The sequence below is a fragment of the Pongo abelii genome, chromosome 4, assembly GCF_028885655.2.
Source record: "Pongo abelii isolate AG06213 chromosome 4, NHGRI_mPonAbe1-v2.0_pri, whole genome shotgun sequence".
NCBI lineage: Eukaryota > Metazoa > Chordata > Mammalia > Primates > Hominidae > Pongo > Pongo abelii.
The window spans coordinates 102081672-102105330 of record NC_071989.2 but is presented as its reverse complement, the minus strand read 5'-3'; the positions used below and the strand labels follow the sequence as shown (position 1 = coordinate 102105330).

The 23659-nt window shown below is 36.2% G+C and overlaps 1 protein-coding gene across 14 annotated transcripts in view; it reads left to right on the top strand.

Annotated features, from left to right (window-relative positions):
- The window catches only part of KIAA0825 (KIAA0825 ortholog), a 472583-nt gene that overhangs the window by 266757 nt on the left and 182167 nt on the right, over positions 1–23659 (top strand). The window contains exons 21-22 of one of the 14 annotated variants that reach the window (XR_010140094.1): positions 992–16485; positions 16823–21214. The exons of 12 other annotated variants lie outside the window; for them this stretch is intronic. Coding sequence is in view for 1 of the 2 variants with exons in the window: in XM_054556446.2 (XP_054412421.2) it covers positions 992–1016 (25 nt within the window). In the remaining variant the exon portion in view is untranslated. Of the gene's footprint in view, positions 1–991; positions 21215–23659 lie in introns of those variants that run through there. One more of the 14 variants, XM_054556446.2, reaches the window with a different exon arrangement.

Here is a 23659-nt window from a genome sequence, read left to right as displayed (position 1 = left end):
TTATTTTTCTTTCATAAAAATTTGAATTCATCTCTATTTTTTATTTGATTTTTTTCTTATGCTTATTTACTCTCCTTTATTCTAAAAACCTTGTCTCCTGCACTACATGAAAGGCTTGAGGATGGAATTTACCTCTGTCAAAGTTTTATCAGTTGGGGAAAAACCACTTTTAACATGTGCGTTAGCTTGAGTTTTACCACTTAGAAGGATTTCATTCATAAGGAGATGTCTGTAGATGCGTTTTAACAGGACTGTATTGTAATCTATTTTTTTTTAGCAAAAAGAAATTCTCTACTTCAAGTTACCTGTGTGGTTCTTTGTCTTTCTCTTTCTTTCGAGCTAAGGATTCAACATTGTTGTATGATTATTTTTTTAAAATTTGGTACATCACAGCTGGGCACACTGGCTCATGCTTGTAATCCCAGCACTTTGGGAGGCCGAGGCTGGTGGATCACGAGGTCAGGAGATTGAGACCATACTGGCCAACGTGGTGAAACCCTGTCTCTACTGAAAATACAAAAATTAGCTGGGTGTGGTGGTGCACACCTGTAGTCCCAGCTACTCAGGAGGCTGAGGCAGGAGAATCTCTTGAACCTGGGAGGTGGAGGTTGCAGTGAGCCAAGATCACACCATTGTACTCCAGCCTGGGCGACAGAGCAAGACTCCGTCTCAAAAAAAAAAAAAAAAAAAAAAAAAAAATTGGAACATCACTAAAGAAATCAAGTTAAACCTTAAGTTTGATGTGTGTTTTTGTCTGAAGTCCCATGACAAAATGAAATTTTCAAATGAATATATAGTTCTTTTTTTTGAGACGGAGTCTCGCTCTGTCACCCAGGCTGGAGTCCAGTGGCGCGATCTCGGCTCACTGCAAGCTCCGCCTCCTGGGTTCACGCCATTCTCCTGCCTCAGCCTCCCGAGCAGCTGGGACTACAGGCACCCGCGACCACGCCCGGCTAATTTTTTTTTTTTTTTTTTTTTTTTGTATTTTTAGTAGAGACGGGGTTTCACCGTGTTAGCCAGGATGGTCTCGATCTACTGACCTTGTGATCCACCGACCTTGTGATCCACCCGCCTCGGCCTCCCAAAGTGCTGGGATTACAGGCGTGAGCCACCGCGCCGGGCTGTAGTTCAAGTTTTAAGGATGATTTCAGTGAAATAGTAAAATATGTGTGTAACTCCTGCAGTAACTTGTAGTTTTGCTTTTTGCACAACTGGAAGCTAATACCGAAGACCAAATGTTTTATATATTGTTTACTAACTGAAGGTTCATCTTATTAATTTTTAAAACATTGAATAAGTACATTGGTGCTTATCAAGCAGAGGAAATAGAATTAAGCATGATGCAATGATAAATTATGTGGGTTTTCTAGGACCTTGCCCCTCAGAGCTTCTTCCATTGGAAAGGCAGAATCTTGGGCCCCACCCAAGACCTACTGAATGAAAATCTGCTTCCCAACCAGATACTCAAGTGATTCATGTGCATATTAAGGTTTGAGAAGCACTGAGTTAAAGTGAATTGGACAATTCTTTTCTCTTACTAGTTTTCACCTGCTATTTAAATCTCATCCCAGCAAATACCATTATAATGAAAGTTCAGTTGTAACAAACATACCTAAACCATATTTCTCTAAATAAGCAATATCAAATACAACGAACACCAACTTGACAATAGTATTAAAACACCCTAATAAAATTGTTTAAGGTGAGATTTGATCTCTTAAATGCAACTAAGTGAACCTTAAATACAAGGTCAATGATATTATACCAAATCATCTATTTAGTAAGTCTACGTATATGACCCTAGTATAGGAAAAGACAGAGTGTACAAAAAATTGTAAGGCATAATCTTTTCATAAAAAAACTTACAAATCATATTTTTGAGGACTAAGCTCTGATTTTTTTATTTTGCTCAAATTCCTATCTAACGGGTCTGGGGAATCATGGCCTACAAACCATAAATTCTCATCAGATGGGTTTTATTTAACTCTATATATCATGACTTACTTTCCAATCTCACTCAGCATAACATTACATGACAAAGAAGAAAATAAAAATATTTTACCCTTAAACATGTTTCTTTGCTGTATTTTGAAAAGGTCCTGCAAAGCCATCCTTTGTGGGGGAAAATTTGCATCTGTAAAAAATCTCTATTAACATAGCTAGATCTTTTTCTTCCGGGCCCCCCAAGTCCTGAAGAGATTAACTGAGTGCCTAGCACCTCTTAAAGGTCTAAATAGGAAACATTTGTCATCCATTGTCTCTAAGGGCAGCCACTATGAGACATCAAAAAACCTTGGCCTCCACAATTTTTTATCTTAATGTGAACATTTCCTTTCTATTAATCCCAGGTCTTTAGACAAACTCAAACAATTGTCAACCAGAAAATATTTAAATTTACCTATAGCGTGGAAGCCTGCCTCCATGCCCCCCTTCGAATTGTCCCACCTTTCTGGACCAAACTAATGTATTTCTCACATGTATTCGATTGATGTCTCATGCCTCCCTAAAATATATAAAAACAAGCTGCACCCCAACCACCTTGGGCACATGTTCCCAGGACCTCCTGAGGGCTGTGTCATGGGCCATGGTCACTTCTATTTGGCTCAGAATAAATCTCTTCAAATATTTTACAGAGTTTGACTCTTTTCGTCGAGATTTTTATACACTACAGGACAGTTTGATTATGAAGCTCTAAAATTCTTCCATGGCCTCAATTGATTTTTTCATATTTTAAGATTGAAAAAGACAGAAACATTCTTCAAAATAGCAGGACTTGACAATGTCCCTTATGAAGTTTATTACCTGAATTAAATGTTTTCCTTCATAGGCTATTCTGATTACAGCGTAAGCTAAATAAAATATGTCATGTTTTCTTATTTTTTTTCAAGTTATTTCTCTGTCCCTTGGAAAAAATACAAATAAACATTTAGGCTAAATAGACTCTGGAACATCAAAAAGGAGATAGAAATGACAATTTATACCCTTAAGGAAGTAGTCATACCTTAATTCACATTCCTTGTCAATCTCTGTTTTGCCAAAATACTATTAAATTATATATAATAAATTTCATAAAATATTCTGATTACTAATCCATGTTAACCTTAAATTCATATTGAAACACTACTTTAAGGAAATGTTGGAGAGAGGATGGGAGGTTACAAGAAGAAATTAATAGGAAGTTTATCTGTGGCCCACTTAATGGTAGCTAAATAAAATTGAGCAAACTCTGATATTTCCACAATGTTGTATATAGCCAATGTTCTCCTGGGAATTCTTCGTAGGAAAGTATCAAGCCGATTTACTCTAGGTGTGTACTTGCACAGAGAAAGCCCTCAATAACTACTTGTGTTGATTTGAAAACAGTTGAAAGGTCAGTAGCAATACAGAAATTTAATAGAAAGGGAATGGGAAGAATGAACATTGTACACTGAGAATTTGCTGTATTACTAAAAATTATATCGCAACTGCGATTCTTACTTAACTGACTATATTTGATGGAGAACAGTAAAAATACTATGTAATAGATTAGAAAGTAAATAATAATATAATGATAAAGGTTAAAAGATAAATATTTGGAATTTTGCATTTACATATGATATTCTATGCTCATATTAATCTCAAAACATTTGATTATCGTATCCTCATCGGTGTCCCCGCCCCCGACCATTTTGCTGTACATCAGTGCATAACTTTTAGCAACTATTCTCCTGTGGTCAAAGACTAGAAAGAGCTATCATTTCATGGCCTCATTTCAGGTAGAATATATAACTGAATTATCAGCTTCATTTTGATGGAAATATGTATAAGAAGATGTTGTCATTGAAATCATCAAAAAATATGCCTTGAAGTGAATCTGATGGCCATTTATATCTTATCTATATTGTTAGTGGTAAATAATTTTCAGTTATGCTTTAACTTAGTAATTATATACCCCCCAAAATAATATGGAAATGTTCCCTTTAATTGCCATAATAAAAACTCTGAGACCTACATTTAAATACATCTAGACTCTTTCCAGTAAAGTGTTAATGAAATTAACAGTAAAAAGGTATCATGAATTCTACTGGGATAATTACATGGGTAATTTAACAGTAGATTTGGATAAAACTGGAAGCATTTGTATGATACCCAGTAAAACCTCTGTAAATGGTATGTAGAAAATTGAAGACTTCATATTGTCTTTTGGATACAAAGAGAATCTTTAAAAATGTTAAGTAGAAGTAGTTGTTAAAAGGTAAATTTTTGCTTTCATTATTCTAATAAATAGTTTTTTTTTAAAGTAGCTAATTGTTGTTTCCTGGCTTTATTGTCCTTTTGAACTTTTATTTTTTTGACAATGTTTCCTGTAAGATTTTTATTTACTTTATTTTATTTTTATTTTTCCATAAGTTATTGGGGTACAGGTGTATTTGGTTACATGAGTAAGTTCTTTAGTGGTGATTTGTGAGATTTTGGTGCACGCATCACCTGAGCAGTATGCACTGCACCATATTTGTAGTCTTGTAGCCCTCACCTCCCTCCCACTCTTCCCCCCAAGTCCCCAAAGTCCATTGCATCATTCTTATGCCTTTGCATCCTCATAGCTTAGCTCCCACATATCAGGGAGAACATACCATGTTTGGTTTTCTATTCCTGAGTTACCTCACTTAGAATAATAGTCTCCAATCTCATCCAGGTCACTGCAAATGCTGTTAATTCATTCCTTTTTATGGCTGCATAGTATTCCATCGTATGTATATATGTATACTATGGTTTCTTTATCCACTCGTTGATTGATGGGCATTTGGGTTGGTTCCATGATTTTGCAATTGTGAATTGTGCTGCTATAAACATGCATGTGCAAGTATCTTCTATGAATAATGACTTTTTTCCCTCTGGGTAGATATACAGTAGTGGGATTGCTGGATCAAATGGTAGTCCTACTTTTAGTTCTTTAAGGAATCTCCACACTATTTTCCATAGTAGCTGTACTAGTTTACATTCCCACCAGCAGTGTAGAAGTGTTCCCTGTTCACTGCATCCATGCCAGCATCTACTATTTTTTGATTTTTTGATTATAGTCATTCTTGCAGGAGTGAGGTGGAATCGCATTGTGGTTTTGATTTGTATTTCCCTGGTGATTAGTGATGTTGAGCATTTTCTCATGTGTTTGTTGGCCATTTGTAGATCTTCTTTTGAGGATTGTCTGTTCATGTCCTTAGCCCACTTTTTGATGGGATTGTTTGTTTTGTTCTTGCTGATTTGTTTGAGTTCTTTGTGGATTCTGGATATGAGTCCTTTGTCAGATGTATAGATTGTGAAGATTTCCTCCCACTCTGTGGGTTGTCTGTTTGCTGTTTCTTTTGCCATGCAAAAGCTCTTTAGTTTAATTAAGTCCCAGCTATTTATCTTTGTTTTTATTGCATTTGCTTTTAGGTTCTTGATCATGAAATCCTTGCCTAAGCCAATGTCCAGAAGGGTTTTTTCCAATGTTATCTTCTAGAATTTTTATAGTCTCACATCTTAGGTTGATGTGCTTAATCCACCTTGAGTTGATTTTTGTATAAGGTGGGAGATGAGAATCCAGTTTCCTTCTTCTACATGTGGCTAGCCAATTATCGCAGCACCATTTATTGAAAAGGGTGTCCTTTCCCCACTTTATATTTTTGTTTGCTTTGTCGAAAATCAGTTGGCTTTATTTCTGGGTTATTTATTCTGTTCCATTGGTCTATGTGCCTATTTTTGTACCAGTACCATGCTGTTTTGATGACTATGGCCTTCTAGTATAGTTTGAAATTAGGTAGTGTGATGCCTCCAGATTAGTTCTTTTTGGTTAGTCTTGCTTTGGCTATGCAGGCTCTTTTAGGGTTCCATATGAATTTTAGAATTGTTTTTGCTAATTCTGTGAAGAATGATGGTGGCATTTTGATGTGGATTGCATTGAATTTGGAGATTTCTTTTGGCAGTATAGTCACTTTCACAAAATTGATTCTACCCATCTATGAGCATGGGATGTGTTTCCATTTGTTCATGTCATCTATTATTTCTTTCAGCAGTGTTTCGTAGTTTTCCTTGTAGAGGTCTTTCAACTCCCTGGTTAGGTGTATTCCTAAGTGGTGTTTTTGTTGTTGTTGTGTTGTTGTTGTTTTTTCAGCTATTGTAAAAGTGGTTGAGTTCTTGATCTGATTCTCCACTTGGTCACTGTTGGTGTACAGAAGAGCTACTGATTTGTGTACATTAATCTTGTATCCAGAAACTTTGCTGAACTATTTTATCAGCTCTAGGAGCTTTCTGGAGGAGTCCTTAGGGTTTTCAAGGTAAATAATCCTATCATCAGCAAACTGATGTGACTGTTTGACCTCCTCTTTACCAGTTTGGATGCCCTTTATTTCTTTCTCTTGTCTGGACTGCTCTGGCTAGGACTTCCAGTACTACGTTGAAGAGGAGTGGTAAGAGTGGGCATCCTTCAGGAGGCTGAGGCAGGAGAATCACTTGAATCTGGGAGGCAGAGGTTGCAGTGAGCCAAGATCATGCCATTGCACTCCAGCTTGGGCAACAAGAGCGAGACTCCATCTCAAAAAAAAAAAAAAAGAGTGGACATCCTTGTCTTGTTCCAGTTCTCAGAGGGAATGCTTCCTACTTTTCCCCATTCAGTATTATGTTGGCTGTGGGTTTGTCATAGATGGCTTTTATTACATTAAGGTATGTCCCTTGTATGCTGATTTTGCTGAGAGTTTTAATCATAAAAGATGCTGGATTTTGTCAAATGCTGTTTCTGCATCTATTAAGATGATCATATGATTATTGTTTTTAATTCTGTTGATGTTGTGTCACATTTATTGACTTATGTATGTTAAACCATCCCTGCATCCCTGGTATGAAACCCACTTGATCATGGTGGATTATCTTTTTGATATGTTGTTGGATTCGGTTAGCTAATATTTTGTTAAAGATTTTAGCATCCATGTTCATCAAGGATATCAGTCTGTAGTTTTCTTTTTTGGTTATGTCCTTTCCTGGTTTTGGTATTAGGGTGATGCTGGCTTCATAGAATGAATCAGGGAGGGTTCCTTCTTCCCCTATCTTGTGGAATAGTGTCAAAAGGATTGGTACCAATTCTTCTTTGAATATCTGATAGAATTCTGCTGTGAATCTGTCTCGTCCTAGACTTTTTTTTGTTGATAACTTTTAAATTACAATTTCAATCTCGCTGCTCGTTATCGGTCTGTTCAGAATATCTAATTCTTCCTGTTTAAGCTAGGAGGGTTGTATTTTTCCAGGAATTTATCCATCTCTTCTAGGTTTCCTAGTTTATGTGCATAAAGGTGTTCATAGTAGCCTTGAATGATCTTTTGTATTTCAGTGGTGTCAGTTGCAATATCTCCTGTTTCATTTCTTAGTGAGGTTATTTGGATTTTCTCTCTTCTTTTCTTGGTTAATTTTGCCAGTGGTCTATCTATTTTATTTATCTTTTCAAAGAACCAGCTTTTTGTTTCATTATTTTTTGTATTTCTTTGTTCCAGTTTCATTTAGTTCTGCTCTGATCTTGGTTATTTCCTTTTTCTGCTGGGTTTGGGTTTGCTTTGTTCTTGTTTCTGTAGTTCCTTGAGGTGTGACCTTAGAATGTCAGTTTGTGCTCTTTCAGTCTTTTTGATGTAAGCATTTAGGGCTATGAACTTTCCTCTTAGCACTGCCTTTGCTATAGCCTAGAGGTTTTGATAGGTTGTGTCATTATTGTCATTCAGTTCGAAGAATTTTAAAATTTCCATCTTGATTTTGTTTTTGACCCAGTGCTCATTCAGGAGCAGGTTATTTAATTTCTGTGTATTTGCATGGTTTTGAAGTTTTCTTTTGGAGTTGGTTTCCAGTTTTATTCTACTGTGGTCTAAGAGAGTGCTTGATATGATTTCAATTTTCTTAAATTTATTGAGGCTCGTTTTATGGCTTATCATATGGTCTATCTTGGAGAAAGTTCCATGTACTGTTGAATAGAATGTGTATTCTGTGGTTGCTGGATGAAATGTTCTGTATATATCTGTTAAGTCCATTTGTTCCAAGGTATTGTTTCTTTGTTGACTTTCCATCTTGATGACCTGTCTAGTGCTGTCAGTGGAGTACTGAAGTCCCTCACTGTTTTTGTGTTGCTGTCTATCTCATTTCTTAGGTCCATTAGTAATTGTTTTATAAATTTGGGAGCTATGGTGTTAGGTGCATATATATTTAGGATTGTGATATTTTCCTGTTGGACAAGGCCTTTTACCATTACATAATGTCCCTTTTTGTCTTTTTTAACTGCTGCTGCTTTAATATTTGTTTTGTCTGATGTAAGAATAGCCACCCCTGCTTGCTTTTGGTGTCCGTTTGCATGAAATGCCTTTTTCCACCCATTTACTTTAAGTTTATGTGAGTCCTTATGTGCTAGGTGAGTCTCCTAAAGACAGCAGGTAGTTCGTTGGTGAGTTCTTATCCATTCTGCAGTTCTGTGTCTTTTAAACGGAGCACTTAGGTCATTTACATTCAATGTTAGTGTTGAAATGTGAGGTACCATTGCATTCCTCATGCTCTATGTTGCCTGTGTACTTTGGATTTTGTTTTCACTTTTTAACTTGTATTTTTGTTTTATAGGTCCTGTGTGATTTAAGCTTTAAAGAGGTTCTGTTTTGATGTGTTTCCAGGATTTGTTTCAAGATTTAGAGCTCCTTTTAGTAGTTCTTGTAGTGGTGGCTTTGTAATGGCAAATTCTGTCAGCATTTGTTCCCTGAAAAAGTGCTTTAACTCCTGCTGCTTTAAAGTTTGTTTTGTTTGATATAAGAATAGCTACCCCTGGTCACCTTTGGTGTCCATTGGCATGAAATGCCTTTTTTAACCCATTTACTTTAAATTTATGTGAGTCCTTATGTGCTAGGTGAGTCTCCTTTCCTTCCTATATGATGCTTAGTTTTGCTGGATACAAAATTCTTGGCTGACAATTGTTTTGTTTGAGGAGGCTGAAGATAGGGCCCCAGTCCCTTCTAGCTTGCAGGGTTTCTGCTGAGAAATCTGCTATTACTCAAATAGGTTTTTCCTTTAAAGCTTACCTAGTGCTTCTGTATCATAGCTCTTAAGATTCTTTCCTTCCTCTTAACTTTAGATAACCTGATGACAGTGTACCTAGGCGAAGATCTATTGGTGATGAATTTCCAGGGTGTTCTTTGTGCTTCTTGTATTTGGATGTCTAGGTTTCTCACAAGGCCAGGGAAGTTTTCCTTGATTATTTCCCCAAATACGTTTTCCAAACTTTTAGAATTCTCTTCTTCCTCAGGAACACTGATTATTCTTAGGTTTGGTCATTTAATATAATCCCAGATTTATTGGAGGCTTTGTTCATATTTTCTTATTCTTTTTTCTTTGTCTTTGTTGGATTGGGTTAATTTGAAGACCTTGTCTTCGAGCTCTGAATTTCTTTCTTCTACTTCTTTAATTCTATTGCTGAGACTTTCCAGAGCATTTTGCATTTCTAAACATGTGTCCAAACTTTCCTGAATTTTTGATTGTTTTGTCTTTAAGCAATCAATTTTCTTGAATATTCTCACTTCATTTCTTGCATCATATTTTGGATTTCCTTGCATTGGGCTTTGCCTTTCTTTGGTCCCTCCCTAATTAGCTTAATAACTAATCTCCTGAATTCTTTTTCAGGTAAATCAAAGATTTCTTCTTGGTTTGGATCCATTGCTGATGAACTAGTGTGATTTTTGGGAGTTGTTGAATAGTTGTTTTGTCATATTACCAGAGTTGGTTTTCTCATTTGGATAGGCTCTGTTAGAGGGAAGGTCTAGGGCTGAAGGATGTTATTCTGTTTCTTTGGTCCCACAGGGTATTCCCTTGATGTAGTACTCTCTCCCTTTTCCTATGGATGTGGCTTCCTGTGAGCCAAACTGCAGTGATTGTTGTCTCTCTTCTGAGTCTAGCCACCCAGCGAGTCTTCCCAGCACCAAGCTGTTATGGGGGTTGACTGCACAGAGTCCTGTGATGTGAACTGTCTATGGGTCTCTCAGCTGTGGATACCAGTGCCTGTTCCAGTGGAAGTGGCAGAGGGTGCAATGAACTCCGTGAGGGTTTTTAGCTTTGGTGATTTAATGTTCTATTTTTGTGCCGGTCGGCATCCTGCCAGGAGGTGGCACTTTCCAGAGAGCACCAGCTGTGGTATTATGGGGAGGAACCAGCAGTGGGCGGAGCCCTAGAACTCCCAATTATATGCCCTTTTCTGCTACTAGGGTGGGTAAGGAAGGACCATCATGTGGGGGCAGGGCCAGGTGTGTCTGAGCTCAGACTCTTCTTAGGTGGGTCTTGCCGAGGCTGCTGTGGGAATGAAAGTGAGATTCCCAGGTCACTGGAGTTGTATACCTGGGAAGATTATGGCTGCCTCTGCTGAGTCATGCAGGTTGTCAGGGAAGTGGGGAAAAGCTGGCAATCACAGGCCTCATCCAGCTCCCAAATAAACTGAAGGGCCAGTCTCACTCCCATCATGACCCCGACAACAGTCCCCAGACCTTTTCCAGGCAGAGAGTCATACAGGCTTGAAAACATGCCCAGGCTATCTGCCTCCCAGTTGTGGAAAAAAAAGGGCTTGGTTCTTCCCCCACCTGTGGATTATGCATGCTGGATTTGTGCCCTCCCCCGAGTTCTGGCCAGGAGACTTCTTGCCCTGTTCAAACTGTTACAAAGTTCAGCTAGAGATTTGCTTCTCCCTGTCTAATTTTAACCCCTGCTTCTCTCCCGTTGGATCCCTGTGGTGCCAGGCAGGAATGGCCCGCTAGGGGACCCAACAAGCTCCCAGGGCCTTTCTGCTGCTTCCTCTACCCCTGTATTTTGCCCAGCTCTCCAAATAGACCCAGCTCCAGGTAAAGTCGCAAACTTCTCCCACAAGCAGACCTTCAATTTCTCCAGTGGCGGTGTGTGTTTGGGAGGGGAGGGTCTTCTTTTCCTACTTCTGCAGTTGAGGCACTCACAGTTTTGGGGATGTGTCCTGGGTCCTGCAGGAGCAGTCTGTTTCCTTTGGAGGGTCTGTGAGTCCTCTCGGGATTGCTGGTTTGTTCTTGCAGTCAATCTGGAAAATCATTATTTTAAAATTCTGTGCTTTTAATATATAGTATTTAATATAATTTTATACCCCACAACAAAGTTATAAATCCATTCTGCTTGTTTTCTAATTTGATCAATTAACATAAGAAAATAAACTATAACTTCCCTCAAATGACTTAATTTGGGGCAGTACTTTGTAGCTGGTTTCCACTCAAGAATATTCTTGACTATTGAATGATAGTAAGGGAGGAGACCACCCCTCATATTGTCTTATGCCCAATTTCTGCCTCCAAAGAAAGAAGAAGTAAAAACTAAAAGGAAGAAATGAAATCCACAGGCAGACAGCCTGGCACCACACCCTGGGCCTGGTATTTAAAGATCGACCCCTGACCTAATCAGTTATGTTATCTATAGATTACAGACATTGTATGGAAAAGCATTGTGAAAATCCCTGCCCTGTTCTGTTCCGGTGCATGCAGCCCCCAGTCACGTACCCCCTGCTTGCTCAATGATCACAACCGTCTCATGTGGACCCCCTTAAAGGTGTAAGCCCTTAAGAGGGACAGGAATTGCTCACTTGGAGAGCTCGGTTTTTGGAGACATGAGTCTTGCTGAAGCTCCCAGCTGAATAAAGCCCTTCCTTCTTTAACTTGGTGTCTGAGGGGTTTTGTCTGCGGCTTGTCCTGCTACAACAGCAGATTAAAAAAATCTGAAGAAATTTATTTTCTAAAGGGAAGAAAATAGAACCTAATATGTTTAGAGCTTTTGTTATTCATCTGATAATATGCTGTATATTTATCCATAAACTTTTAATCCTGAAAATTATTCTATAAAACATTTGTCATATTCTCAATTATAAAGACGAGAAAATAGTTTCAAAGAAAGAATTTTCAGTGTCACACACTTTACACGTAGCCAAGTTGAGATTCAAGTCCAAGGCTGACAGTTGACTCCAAAGCCACAAGCCCACATCCTTTTCAATACAGACTGCTTGCAAAATACAAGTTGTAATGACATGTGACATGGATATTTTTCTTTCTAGGAACATGTATGTAACACATATATGTTATTTTTAAAGATTTTATTGTGAAGTATATCAAATAGTAGTGACACAAAACTTAAATGTGAAGCTTTATAAGGTATCATAAGGCAAACATTCATTTAAACACCACTGATAACCTATGCCCAGGAATAGAATATTGCCAGCATCCTTCAAGTTCCCCACCCTCACCACACTCTTTCTGAACACCATCCTCTTCTTTCCCCTATAAGATTACTACTATCTTTACTTCTAACATTATAGTCCAGACTTTTTTGTTATGGTAACATATACATAAAATGTACCATTTAACCATTTTAAACTGTATAGTTAAGCGGCATTAAGTATATTCATTCGCATTGTTGTATAATCACTACCACCATCCATCTTCAGAATTTTTCATCTTTTCAAACTGAAACTGTACCCATTATCAATAACTCCCATTCCTCTCTTCTCCCAGCCCCTAGCAATCACCATGCTATTTTCCGTCACTATGAATTTGACCACTCTAGGTACGCCATGTAAGTGGAATCATACAATATTAATCCTTCTGTGACTGGGCATATTTCTTTCAGCATGATATCTTCAAGGTACATCCATGTTGTAGCACCTGCCAGGGTTTACTTCCTTTTAAAGGCCAAACAATATTGCATTGTATGTATGTACCGTATTTGTTTATCTAGTTATCTATCAATGTACAACTTGTACAACTTGGGTTGCTTCTACCTTTGGTCTATTATGAACAATATTGCCATGAACATGGATGAACAAATAGCTGTTTCAGTCCTTGCTCTCAGTCGTGTGGGATATATACCTAGAAACAAAATTGCTGGATTATATGCTTAATTTTTTGAGGAACTACCATGTTGTTTTCCACAGCAGCTGTACTATTTTACATTATCATTAGCAGTGCACAAGTGTTCTAATTTCTCCAGATCCTTGCCAACAATTGTTATTTTTGTGTTTTCATTGTAGATTTGTTCTTTTTGAAAACTTTACATACATGAAATAATGCATATTTTCTTCTTATTCTGGCTTTTTTTTGCTCAGTTTGTGAGTTTCATGCATGCAGTTGAATGTAGGTGAAGCTGTACATTTTTATTACTGTGTAGTATTCCATGTATGACAACATCAATTTATTACCTACTCCACTGTTGATGAATATTTGGATTGTTCTAGTTCTTAGTTATTATGAATAATGCTGGGAATATTCATATACATGAACCTTGGGGTATGTGTGAGCAATTTGTTTTTATATACCTAGAAGTAGAATTTCCAGATCACAGGGTAGGCATATGTTCAACATTAGATTGTGCCAAGCTATTTTCCAAAGTTGTTTTACTAGTTTACATTTCCGCCAGAAATGTGTAGAGTTCTCACTGCATCATATCCTTCCTAGTGCAAATGTGGTTTTCACCATTCTAATAATTACTGATGATGTGGAACATTTTTATTTTTACATATTTATTGAGCATTTGGATAGTCTCTTTCATAAAATGTCTTTAAGCCTCCTGCCTATTTTTTCTATTGATTCTTTTGTCTTTATTGATTTGCATGAAAAAATATTGATAAGATGGATGGAAGGGTAGATAGATAGATGGATACAAACTTTTTGTTGCAAATGTCTTCTATTCCTTGGCTTGCCTTTTCACTTTCTTTTTTTGTTTTTGTTTTTGGAGATGCAGTCTTGCTCTGTTGCCCAGGCTAGAGTGCAGTGGCACCATCTCGGCTCACTGCAAGCTCTGCCTCCCGGGTTCACGCCATTCTCCTGCCTCAGCCTCCCCAGTAGCTGGGACTACAGGCGCCCGCCACTAGGCCCGGCTAATTTTTTGTGTTTTTAGTAGAGACGGGGTTTCACCGTGTTAGCCAGATGGTCTCTACCTCCTGACCTCGTGATCCACCCACCTCCGCCTCCCAAAGTGCTGGGATTACAGGCATGAGCCGCCGCGCCTGGCCTCCTTTTCACCTTCTTAATGATGTCTTTGGTAAATAGAAGATTTTAATGTCAATGTAGTAAAGATTTATAAAACAACTTTCCTTTATGGATGATGGTTCTTCTGCCGTTTTAAATAAACCTTTCCCTACTCCAAAGTCATGAAGATATTTTAAATTAGCTGTCAACATATTCAAAAAAAGGTGAAGGCTGCTGAGAATTTCAGTGAATTTACATTATATGTATAGATGAATTTGTAGATAATTGATACCTTCATAAGATATCAATTGATCTTGGCTTGGTCTTCCAAGCTATGAACATTGTATATTCCTCCATGGGTCGTTAATTTTTCTTAGTGTTCTCTTGTTTTCTGCAAAGGTAGGTTGTCCATCTTGTATTAGAATTTATTTTTAAGTATTTGATATACTCAATGCTATTATAAATGTTATATATTTATAAGCTTTTGTTTTCTCTTTTTTGGTATACAGAAATGAAAAGACTGTTGATACTGAGTCTTTGCTCAACTCAAGTATTCTAGTAATTTTACTAGAACATTTTTTGACATCTACTCAAATCATTTAATTGAAAAAATATCTTCATGCATTCATTTTTAATTATTAGAGCATTTTTAATATGATTTTTTTCTTACTTTATTGCCTTGGTTAAGAGCTTTAATATAGTATTAAATTGACATGGTGGTCATAATAAGCATCCTTCTGTCATCCTAATCTCAAAGAAGAAAGCCTACTTGAAATTCTTCCTTAATTTCTATAAATAATGAAACATCAGGGTAAACTTTTGGACAATTTTTGTTATAACTTCAACTCATTAACAATGATATGGTATATGGAGGGATTACATTTTATCTAAAACTACCCTCAGTTCTTACTTATCAAAGCCTCTGTGTCACTGACTTTTCTAAAAATCAAAATCCTTAAAATTGAATCCTCTGAATTTTAGACATCTCACCTGATATTTTGATACTGACTTCCAAATTTATATATGTGACATTATTCCTTTCATTTTACAACAACTGTTAAAAATGTGGTTTGGTGTTTATTCTGTAGTAACTTCACAAATTCTTGTTAATTAATTTAACAGTATGTTATTTGAAGAAAAAGATACACTTGACTGTTTCAATATATTTTACTAGCTGTATCTCTATTACTAAAAAATAGTGAGACAATTTTGGTGCAAATCCTTCAGGTTGTTCTTTTTTTTTTTTTTTTTTTTTGAGACAGAGTCTGGCTCTGTCACCCAGGCTGGAGTGCAGTGGTGCGATCTCGGCTCACTGCAAGCTCCGCCTTCCGGGTTCACGCCATTCTCCCGCCTCAGCCTCCCAAGTAGCTGGGACCACAGGCGCCTGCCACCACGTCCGGCTAATTTCTTTTTGTATTTTTAGTAGAGACAGGGTTTCACCATGTTGGCCAGGATGGTCTCAATCTCCTGACCTCATGATCCGCCTGCCTCAGCCTCCCAAAGTGCTGGGATTACAGGCGTGAGCCACCGCATCTGGCCAAAATTACTCTTAATCTGAGATGAGGGGAGTCTTTATTTCCCTCAGTATAGTATATATATTTTTGATCACTCAAATGCCCCATTATTCCAGATTATTGAAATAAATAATTACAGCTGTCATTTTGGTTTAACGTGACAGTGAAAATAACTGTAAGAGATAAATCTCCCTTATTTTTTTATTTCACTAGATTGAAAAAGCAATCCATGTACTTTTCATTGACCTCTCTTCACCTCTCTTAATCAAGACATTTCTGTCTAAAATAATATTTGGAAAAGGATAGGCATAAAGAGAGCTGCATGAAAATACTAACACATCTTCAGTTTCACTCTTTCATTAATGGCCATATTCTTCCTTTTGCTATTATCTATGGACTCAGCCCTCCATCCTACCTCGAACCCTCATTGCTGTGACAAATGACCAATTCCGTGATTCAGATTCGTTGAGATCAGCTAGGTGTACTCCACGATAATGATGATGATGGATGATGATGAAAGAGATAGCAGCAATGATGATGCTGGGTAGCTAATTTGTAGAACCTTTGAATAGATGTGCCATCCCACATCCCACAGCAGAAAGTGTGATGGTTTTGTTAGGCATCCATTTTATAAGACAGGGGATTTTAGCAAGTTCTTATATGGGAATTTTAAACAAAACTCTCTGTTTGCTATGAAGAAATGTGGCACTTCACATATTTTTAAACTCTGCTTACATAGTATATTAGAAGAAACATTTTTCATATTTTTTTCTATAAACATCATTTATCTAATGATTAAAGTAATATCATCTGTTTTATTACACAGATATTATTTTATGCTTGAAACTTTTACTTTTTGAAGCTGAATGTTATTAACAGGCTTTCCTTCACCAACACAAAGAAACATCTTTGAGAGACAGAATACCACACTAAAATTATCAGGGACCCATCCGTGGATTTATGCTTAGAAAGAATGGAAGGTAAATATGTAGGTCTATGAAGACCATGTTCTTTCTCCTACTGAATTAATACATCTCAGGCCTCTCCCCAGCACTACGTTATGCATTGTCTGGGTGAATAATTGAATGATTTTAATTTTGCAAGCTATAAAATTTTATTATATTTTACTTTTTCTCCACTACAACCTGACTCCATTAAGGAGCTCAACTGATGTTTATGCTTGATACTTCAAGTTAGACAGGTATAGCTTGCTGTGCTTTTTAAAGAGTAGCTAACATATGTATCATGTAACATATGTATCATGAGCTTTTTCACATAATGTCAGACTAATTAATGTATTATATTTCACTGCAACAGGATCACATTAGTCTTGGTAACTTAATCATTCAGACTGGTCTATTGTCTTCCACCATGAACTTAAAATGATGTAAGTATACTTAGATGCACTAAATTGTGAAAAATATAAAATATGTATGAATATGAACATTTTAAATTGTGAACCAAAATTTGTCTTCATTTTGTATAAATAACTCAGGTGGGTAACCATTAAAGTACTGTTCTTCTTCTGTATCCTTGGATTCTGTATCCAAGGATTCAATTAACCTCAGATTGAAAATATTCCCCCCCAAAAAATGGATGGTTTGTGTCTGTACTAAACATGTACCGACTTTTTTCAGGTCATTATTTCCTAAACAATACAGCATAACAACGATTTTCATAGCATTTACATTGTAGTAGGTATTATAAGAACTCTAGAGATGATTTAAAGTATATGGGAGGATGTGTGCAGATTAGAGCATCTGGAGCACCTATGCATTTTGGTATCCAAGAGGATCCTGGAACCAATCCCCCATGGATATCAAAAAACAACTGTATAGGTTAAAAACACACCATATGTTAACTCAATCAAACATTTTATTTATGATATCAAGGAAAATATGAATAGCATTTTTCAGTGCACATGGGAAAACTTCTAGACACTCTTTAAAAATGAATTCTTTTAAGAGGAATGCTTTCTTTAACACATAATTGAAGAAAGTAAGATTGGTACTTTTAGAGTTCACTGATGAAAATGGGGATATATTTTAGATTGCTTTTTAAGTTTATAAGGTAGGTTTAGTAATTTTAAATAAATATTTGGCCTGTTTCTTAAAGAACAGGACAAGTCTTATGCTACCAAATTCAACTACCATGCTAAATGAGATTCAATACATGTCCTAATTTTATAAGGTTTGTGTTTGGACACAAAAAATGTGGGCCAAACTGACTGAGTTGATGTATAATTATAAGTCTACATGAAAAATGCAATTACAAGTAGTTCCATGGAATTGGAAACTGTGCTTTCTCACATTGTCTCCCGAGTGCCTGGTGAGACATCAGGCTTGGTGGTAGTGGAGAAATATGTGTTGAATGAATGTATGAGAGGAAGCATTTAGAATAAAAATGCATTGATGCTACAGGAAATAAGACATAAGATATTCAATACGGTTCACCACTGAGTTCTAAAAAACAATGTTTTTCTACTTTGATTTTTAAAAGAATCACAACTCCCAAGTCAATGAGAAAAAGCTTCTGTAAATCAGCCACTAAGGTCTTATTAAATCACAAATACCAAAGATGTAAAAATCTATCTACAATTTTTAGCAACTCATCATACTAAAACTCATCTGGGGAGAAAATATTCGTAGGAATTAAAGTGCTTTATTTATAAGAGGCACAATTAAGATGGATGCTCATTTTTAGTGATTAGTACACTACCCCCTAGTTAATAGAATCCTCTAGCTTTCCCCAGAAGATGAGGGTGAACTAGTGCATTTAGAAGAAAATGGTACCTGTCTACATCTACAAACAGCTTATTTTTCAGAGTGCTATAAAACAAGTTCAATTTTGGCCTGTAAAAAAGCATTATTAATATTTTTAAGGAAGAAGAAAGAAATACATGAAAAAAATGATTACAAATATATGTTAAATTGTAAGGTCTGATGTCTTTATATAAGGCAAATGTAACAATTTGAATAGTATTTATTTATTTAATAATCTGTTAAAAATTAATGGGCCATTATAGTCTTTATTATTGTAATAGAGAAAAGGACTTTCCTATTTCATATTTGTTCAGTATGTAATAAATCTATTGGATTTTTAAATGTGTTTATACACATATATAATCACTCATTGCTTATTGATGAGAAATGTGTAATTAGGCAATTTTGTTTTGCAAACATAGTGCATATCTATAAACCTAGATGGTATATGCCTATTATATACCTAGGCTATATGGCATAGTCTGTTGCTCCTAGGCTACAAACCTGTACAGCATGTGTCTGTACTGGAATACTGTAGGCAATTGTAACAAAGTGGTATTTGTGTGTCCAAACATAACTAAACAGTACAGTAAAGACGTTATTATAATAGAAAAAGTACAGTAAAAATGTTATTATAATCTTAAAAGACCAATGTCTTCTATGTAGTTCATTATTGACTGAAATACCGTTATGTGGCACATGTGGCACCATATAAATATATATATATATATATATAAATATATATAGTATACACACACACCCACACATATACACATAAAGTAAATGAAAAGGAGAAATCAGAGCCTGGCATTTTATCCTATAACCTAAGCAGACTCAAAACAACTACATTTTACTTAAAAAAGGATTCTTTTCCCACATAATTAACATTTAGCTATCTATCCTGACTCAAGGAGATATAGTCATGAAAAGCCCAAAATACTGTAGCATATATACTGCATAAAAAATACGTTAGATTTTCTTATTGTAACATTAAACATAATTCCTCAATTCAATTCAACCTTCAATGGAGAGAATTATCCCAACTTAATGGAGAGAATTATCACACTCATCTGGTTGAATAAGCCAGGAACCTGGGTGTTGTACTGAACCAGTCTTTCATTCATGCACCCCATTTCCAATCCATCATATATCCATTTATTTCTCTCTCTCCAACCATTCCACTTCTGGTTTCATTTTCACCACTTTAGTCTAAGGTACCATCATCTCCTATGCAGATTACTTCAGGAGCTTGTAACTGGCCTCTGTTCTTCTATCTACCCGGGTCCTATCCAGTCTCTGCAAGAACAAATCTGATTATGTTATTCTCTTGCTTTAAAAGTCTTCAAAAGCACTTACAATGAAATCCCAACCGAAATCTGGCCTACAACTCCTGCATGAGCTGCCCTGCCTGTAGCTCCAGTCTCATTTCATTCCTCACCCACTGTAGGTAACTTCTTATGCCCCAGCCTGTCATGGGCTTCTTTCAGTTCTGGAAATGGTCTATTCTCTTTCCCACTTTGGTGCCTGTGTATGTCCCTGGTCTCTAGACTATTCCTCAGATACACCAACCCTCTTCAATTAAGTTCTCATCAACTTTAATAATAATTCAATGCTAAATTATAATCCATATAGTAAAGAGTAAATGTGCTCATCTCCAGATTTAATCAATAATTACAAATTATAGAACTAACTTGATAAGCTCTTTAAAAAGTGTCAAAGAATAATAAATGTAAACAATAGAGAAACGATAGTATATGTAAATGAAGAATTAACCTAGGATTGATGAGTGGTAGGGGAAGAACAAAGGAAGAATGATACACGTTTATCTGAATAAAACCAAATAGCCGAAGAAAGATCTGAATGGACAAATTACAAAATTCACACAAGTTCCAAGCAAGAGTCATGAGATAAGATCCATACCAACACACTGAATTCTTAAAACAACTGTACTGTGGTATAATTTATATACCATAAAACTTAGCTATGTGAATATACAATCTCATTTTTTTCCTAAATGTATAGTTTCCATCACCCGAAAATGTTTCTTTATACAAATCTGCAGTCAATCCTTGTTCCCACCCTCAGCCCTAAAGAACACGGATCTGCTCTGGACATTTCATATATAAAGAATCATATGATATCTATTCTATACTTGTACTCTGCGGTAATGTTTTTGAGGTACACGTATCAGTTTGAGTAGTTTCTTGTTATTGCTGACTAGTATTCAATTCTTTTAAATGTATTGATACTTATTTAATAGCCTAGCATATGATCCATATTGGAGAATGTTCCATTTTTGCTTGAAAAGAATGTGTATTCTCTGTTGGTGGGAGTGTAAATTAGTTCCACCATTGTGGAAGACAGTGTGGTGAGTCCTCAAAAATCTAGAACTAGAAATACCATTTGGCCCAGCAATCTCATTATTGGGTATATACCCAAAGGATTATAAATCATTCTCCTATAAAGACACATGCACACATATGTTTATTGCAGCACTATTCACAACAGCAAAGACTTGGAACCAACCCAAATGTCCATCAATGATAGACTGGATAAAGAAAATGTGGCACATATACACCATGGAATACTATGCAGCCATAAAAAAGGGATGAGTTCTTGTCCTTTGCAGGGACATGGATGAAGCTGGAAACCATCATTCTCAGCAGACTAACACAGGAACAGAAAACCAAACACTGCATGTTCTCCCTCATAAGTGAGATTTGAACAATGAGAACACATAGACACAGGGAGGGGAACATTACACACTAGGGCCTGTTTTGGGGGTGGGGGGCTAGGGGAGGGATAGCATTAGCAGAAATATGTAATGTAGATGACGGGTTGATGGGTGCAGCAAACCACCATGGCATGTGTATATCTATGTAACAAAACTGCACATTCTGCACATGTATCCCAGAACTTAAAGTATAAAAAAAAAAAAGAAAGAAAAGAATGTGTATTGTACTGTCATTGGGTGCTCACTTCTATAGCTATTAGTAGAGACAGGGTTTCACCATGTCGGCTAGGCTAGCCTCAAACTCCTGACCTCAGGTGATCCACCCGCCTCAGCCTCTCTAAGTGCTCAGATTACAGGTGTGAGCCACTGTGCCCGGCTACAATGATTTATGAAACCAGTGTAACCTTGACACTAAATCCTAATGAAGATAATTCTCCAGGAAACTGTAGACAATTATAAATGAGAATATACTAAGCCATATATGAGCAAATCAAATTTAGCAGAACATTATGGAACAATGCAATGTAATTAACTCAGCTTTATCTTAAGAAGTTAGTGATTATTTAAAATATTATGGCAATCTGGCAGGGTCAAATTAAAAAGCCATGTGATAATTTTAGTAAGTGACTCAATAATATTAACATACTTCCTGATAAAAATTCTTAGTTATCTAAAACTGAGGTGGATATTCCTTTAACTTAATCTCAACCTAATCATTTTCATCATAATCAATATGGTAAGAGCTAATCTTATTAAAATGGGAATAGGATAAATGCTTGATATAATCAATTATTATTTAATATTATTATTTAGGTTTTAACTGTTGTGGTAAGAGAGGAAATATGTATAAGTAGTATAATTTGGGGAGAAAATGATATACTATGATAATTATTTTCAATATGATATTTTTACATATAAAATTAATGTGAGAAACTGTTAGAATTAAAGAGAGATCAGTTATAAAGCCAGTTTAAAAATAATTGTACAAAGTTTATATTTTCTTTATATGGTGGCAATACACTGAAAATATGAGAAATAACAGTAACATCACTAATCCAAGATCACTTGGTACACTCTATGAGAAATATACATAATCTATATTAAGAAAAATGTAAGATTAGACTGAAAGAAAAGATAATAAATGAAGACATATAGCATGTTCCAAAGTAGGAAAATTGAATATCATAAAGATGTTATTTTTCCAAACTTAATTTCTAGTTTTACTGCAATTTCTCTCCAAACCTCTACTGAACTTTGGGGGACAGTAAAGTGAGAAACTTGATGACTAATTCTAAATTCATATTGAGGAGTAAATAACAATAGCTGTTTTTATTTTAGAAGATAAGTAATGAGGGGGTAATTGAACAACCAGATATTAAACACATAAAAAAATCTGCAATAGTTGAAAGTATAGAATTCATTCAAGAATTGACAAATGAACAGAACAAATCCTGGTTTTATTCAGTTTAATAACTGTGTAAGTCCCTGAGACTCTGAAGTTGTTACAGCATCATAATTTGGTGTATCATGATATACCTTCTGTTTTCTGTGAGATAGGATCCTGTATTTTAAACAGAATTACATGCCAAAATTAAAGCATGTTGCTCTTCTGACTTTGAAGATCTCACCAAATGGAGAGTGACTTTCCATTACCATGATAAAGCTGGACTTTAAAAAGTAGTTTGTGGCTGGGCATGGTGACTCACACCTGTAATCCCAGCAGTTTGGGAGGCTGAGGTGGGCGATTTGCTTGAGGTCAGGAGTTCAATACCAACCAGGCCAACATGGTGAAACCCTGTCTCTACCAAAAATACAAAAAATTAGCTGGGCATGGTGGCCCATGCCTGTAGTCCTAGCTACTCAGGAGGCTGAGGCAGGAGAATCACTTGAACGTGGGAGTCGGAGGTTGCAGTGAGCCGAGATTGCACCACTGCAATTCAGCCTGAGTGACAGAGTGAGACTTCGTTTCAAAAAAATAAAAAAATTAAAAAAATTGAAAGTCGGTTGTGAAATCTTTATTCTACATTTTTTTCTTCTGGGACCAATAGGAAATTTGTTTATTGGAAGGTAACCAGTGTTTAGCATAACTATTTTGGACTTCTTCTGTTGAACTATGTGATATGTTTTGCATAGGCAATCATATCATCTACAAATAGATGTTTCAGTTTTTCCTTTACACTATTTATGTCTTTTATATCTTCTACTTGCCTTACTGCACTGGCTGAGACTTTCTGTATCATGTTGAACAGGAGTAGCGAAGGCAGACAACTTTTTTTATTCCTGATGTTAAAAAGCATAGTTTATGGTCTTTCACCATTAACTATTATTGTTAATCGTAATTTTTTTGTAGATGCACTTTATCAGGTTAAGAAAGTTCCTTCTAATTCTGTGAAGAAAGTCAATGGTAGCTTGATGGGAATAGCATTGAATGTATAAATTACTTTGGGCAGTATGGCCATTTTCACGATATTGATTCTTCCTATCCATGAGCATGGAATGTTTCTCCATTTGTTTGTGTCCTCTCTTATTTCCTTGAGCAGTGGTTTGTAGTTTTCCTTGAAGAAGTCCTTCAAATCCCTTGTAAGTTGTATTCCTAGGTATTTTATTCTCTTTGTAGCAATTGTGAATGGAAGTTCACTCATGATTTGGCTCTCTGTG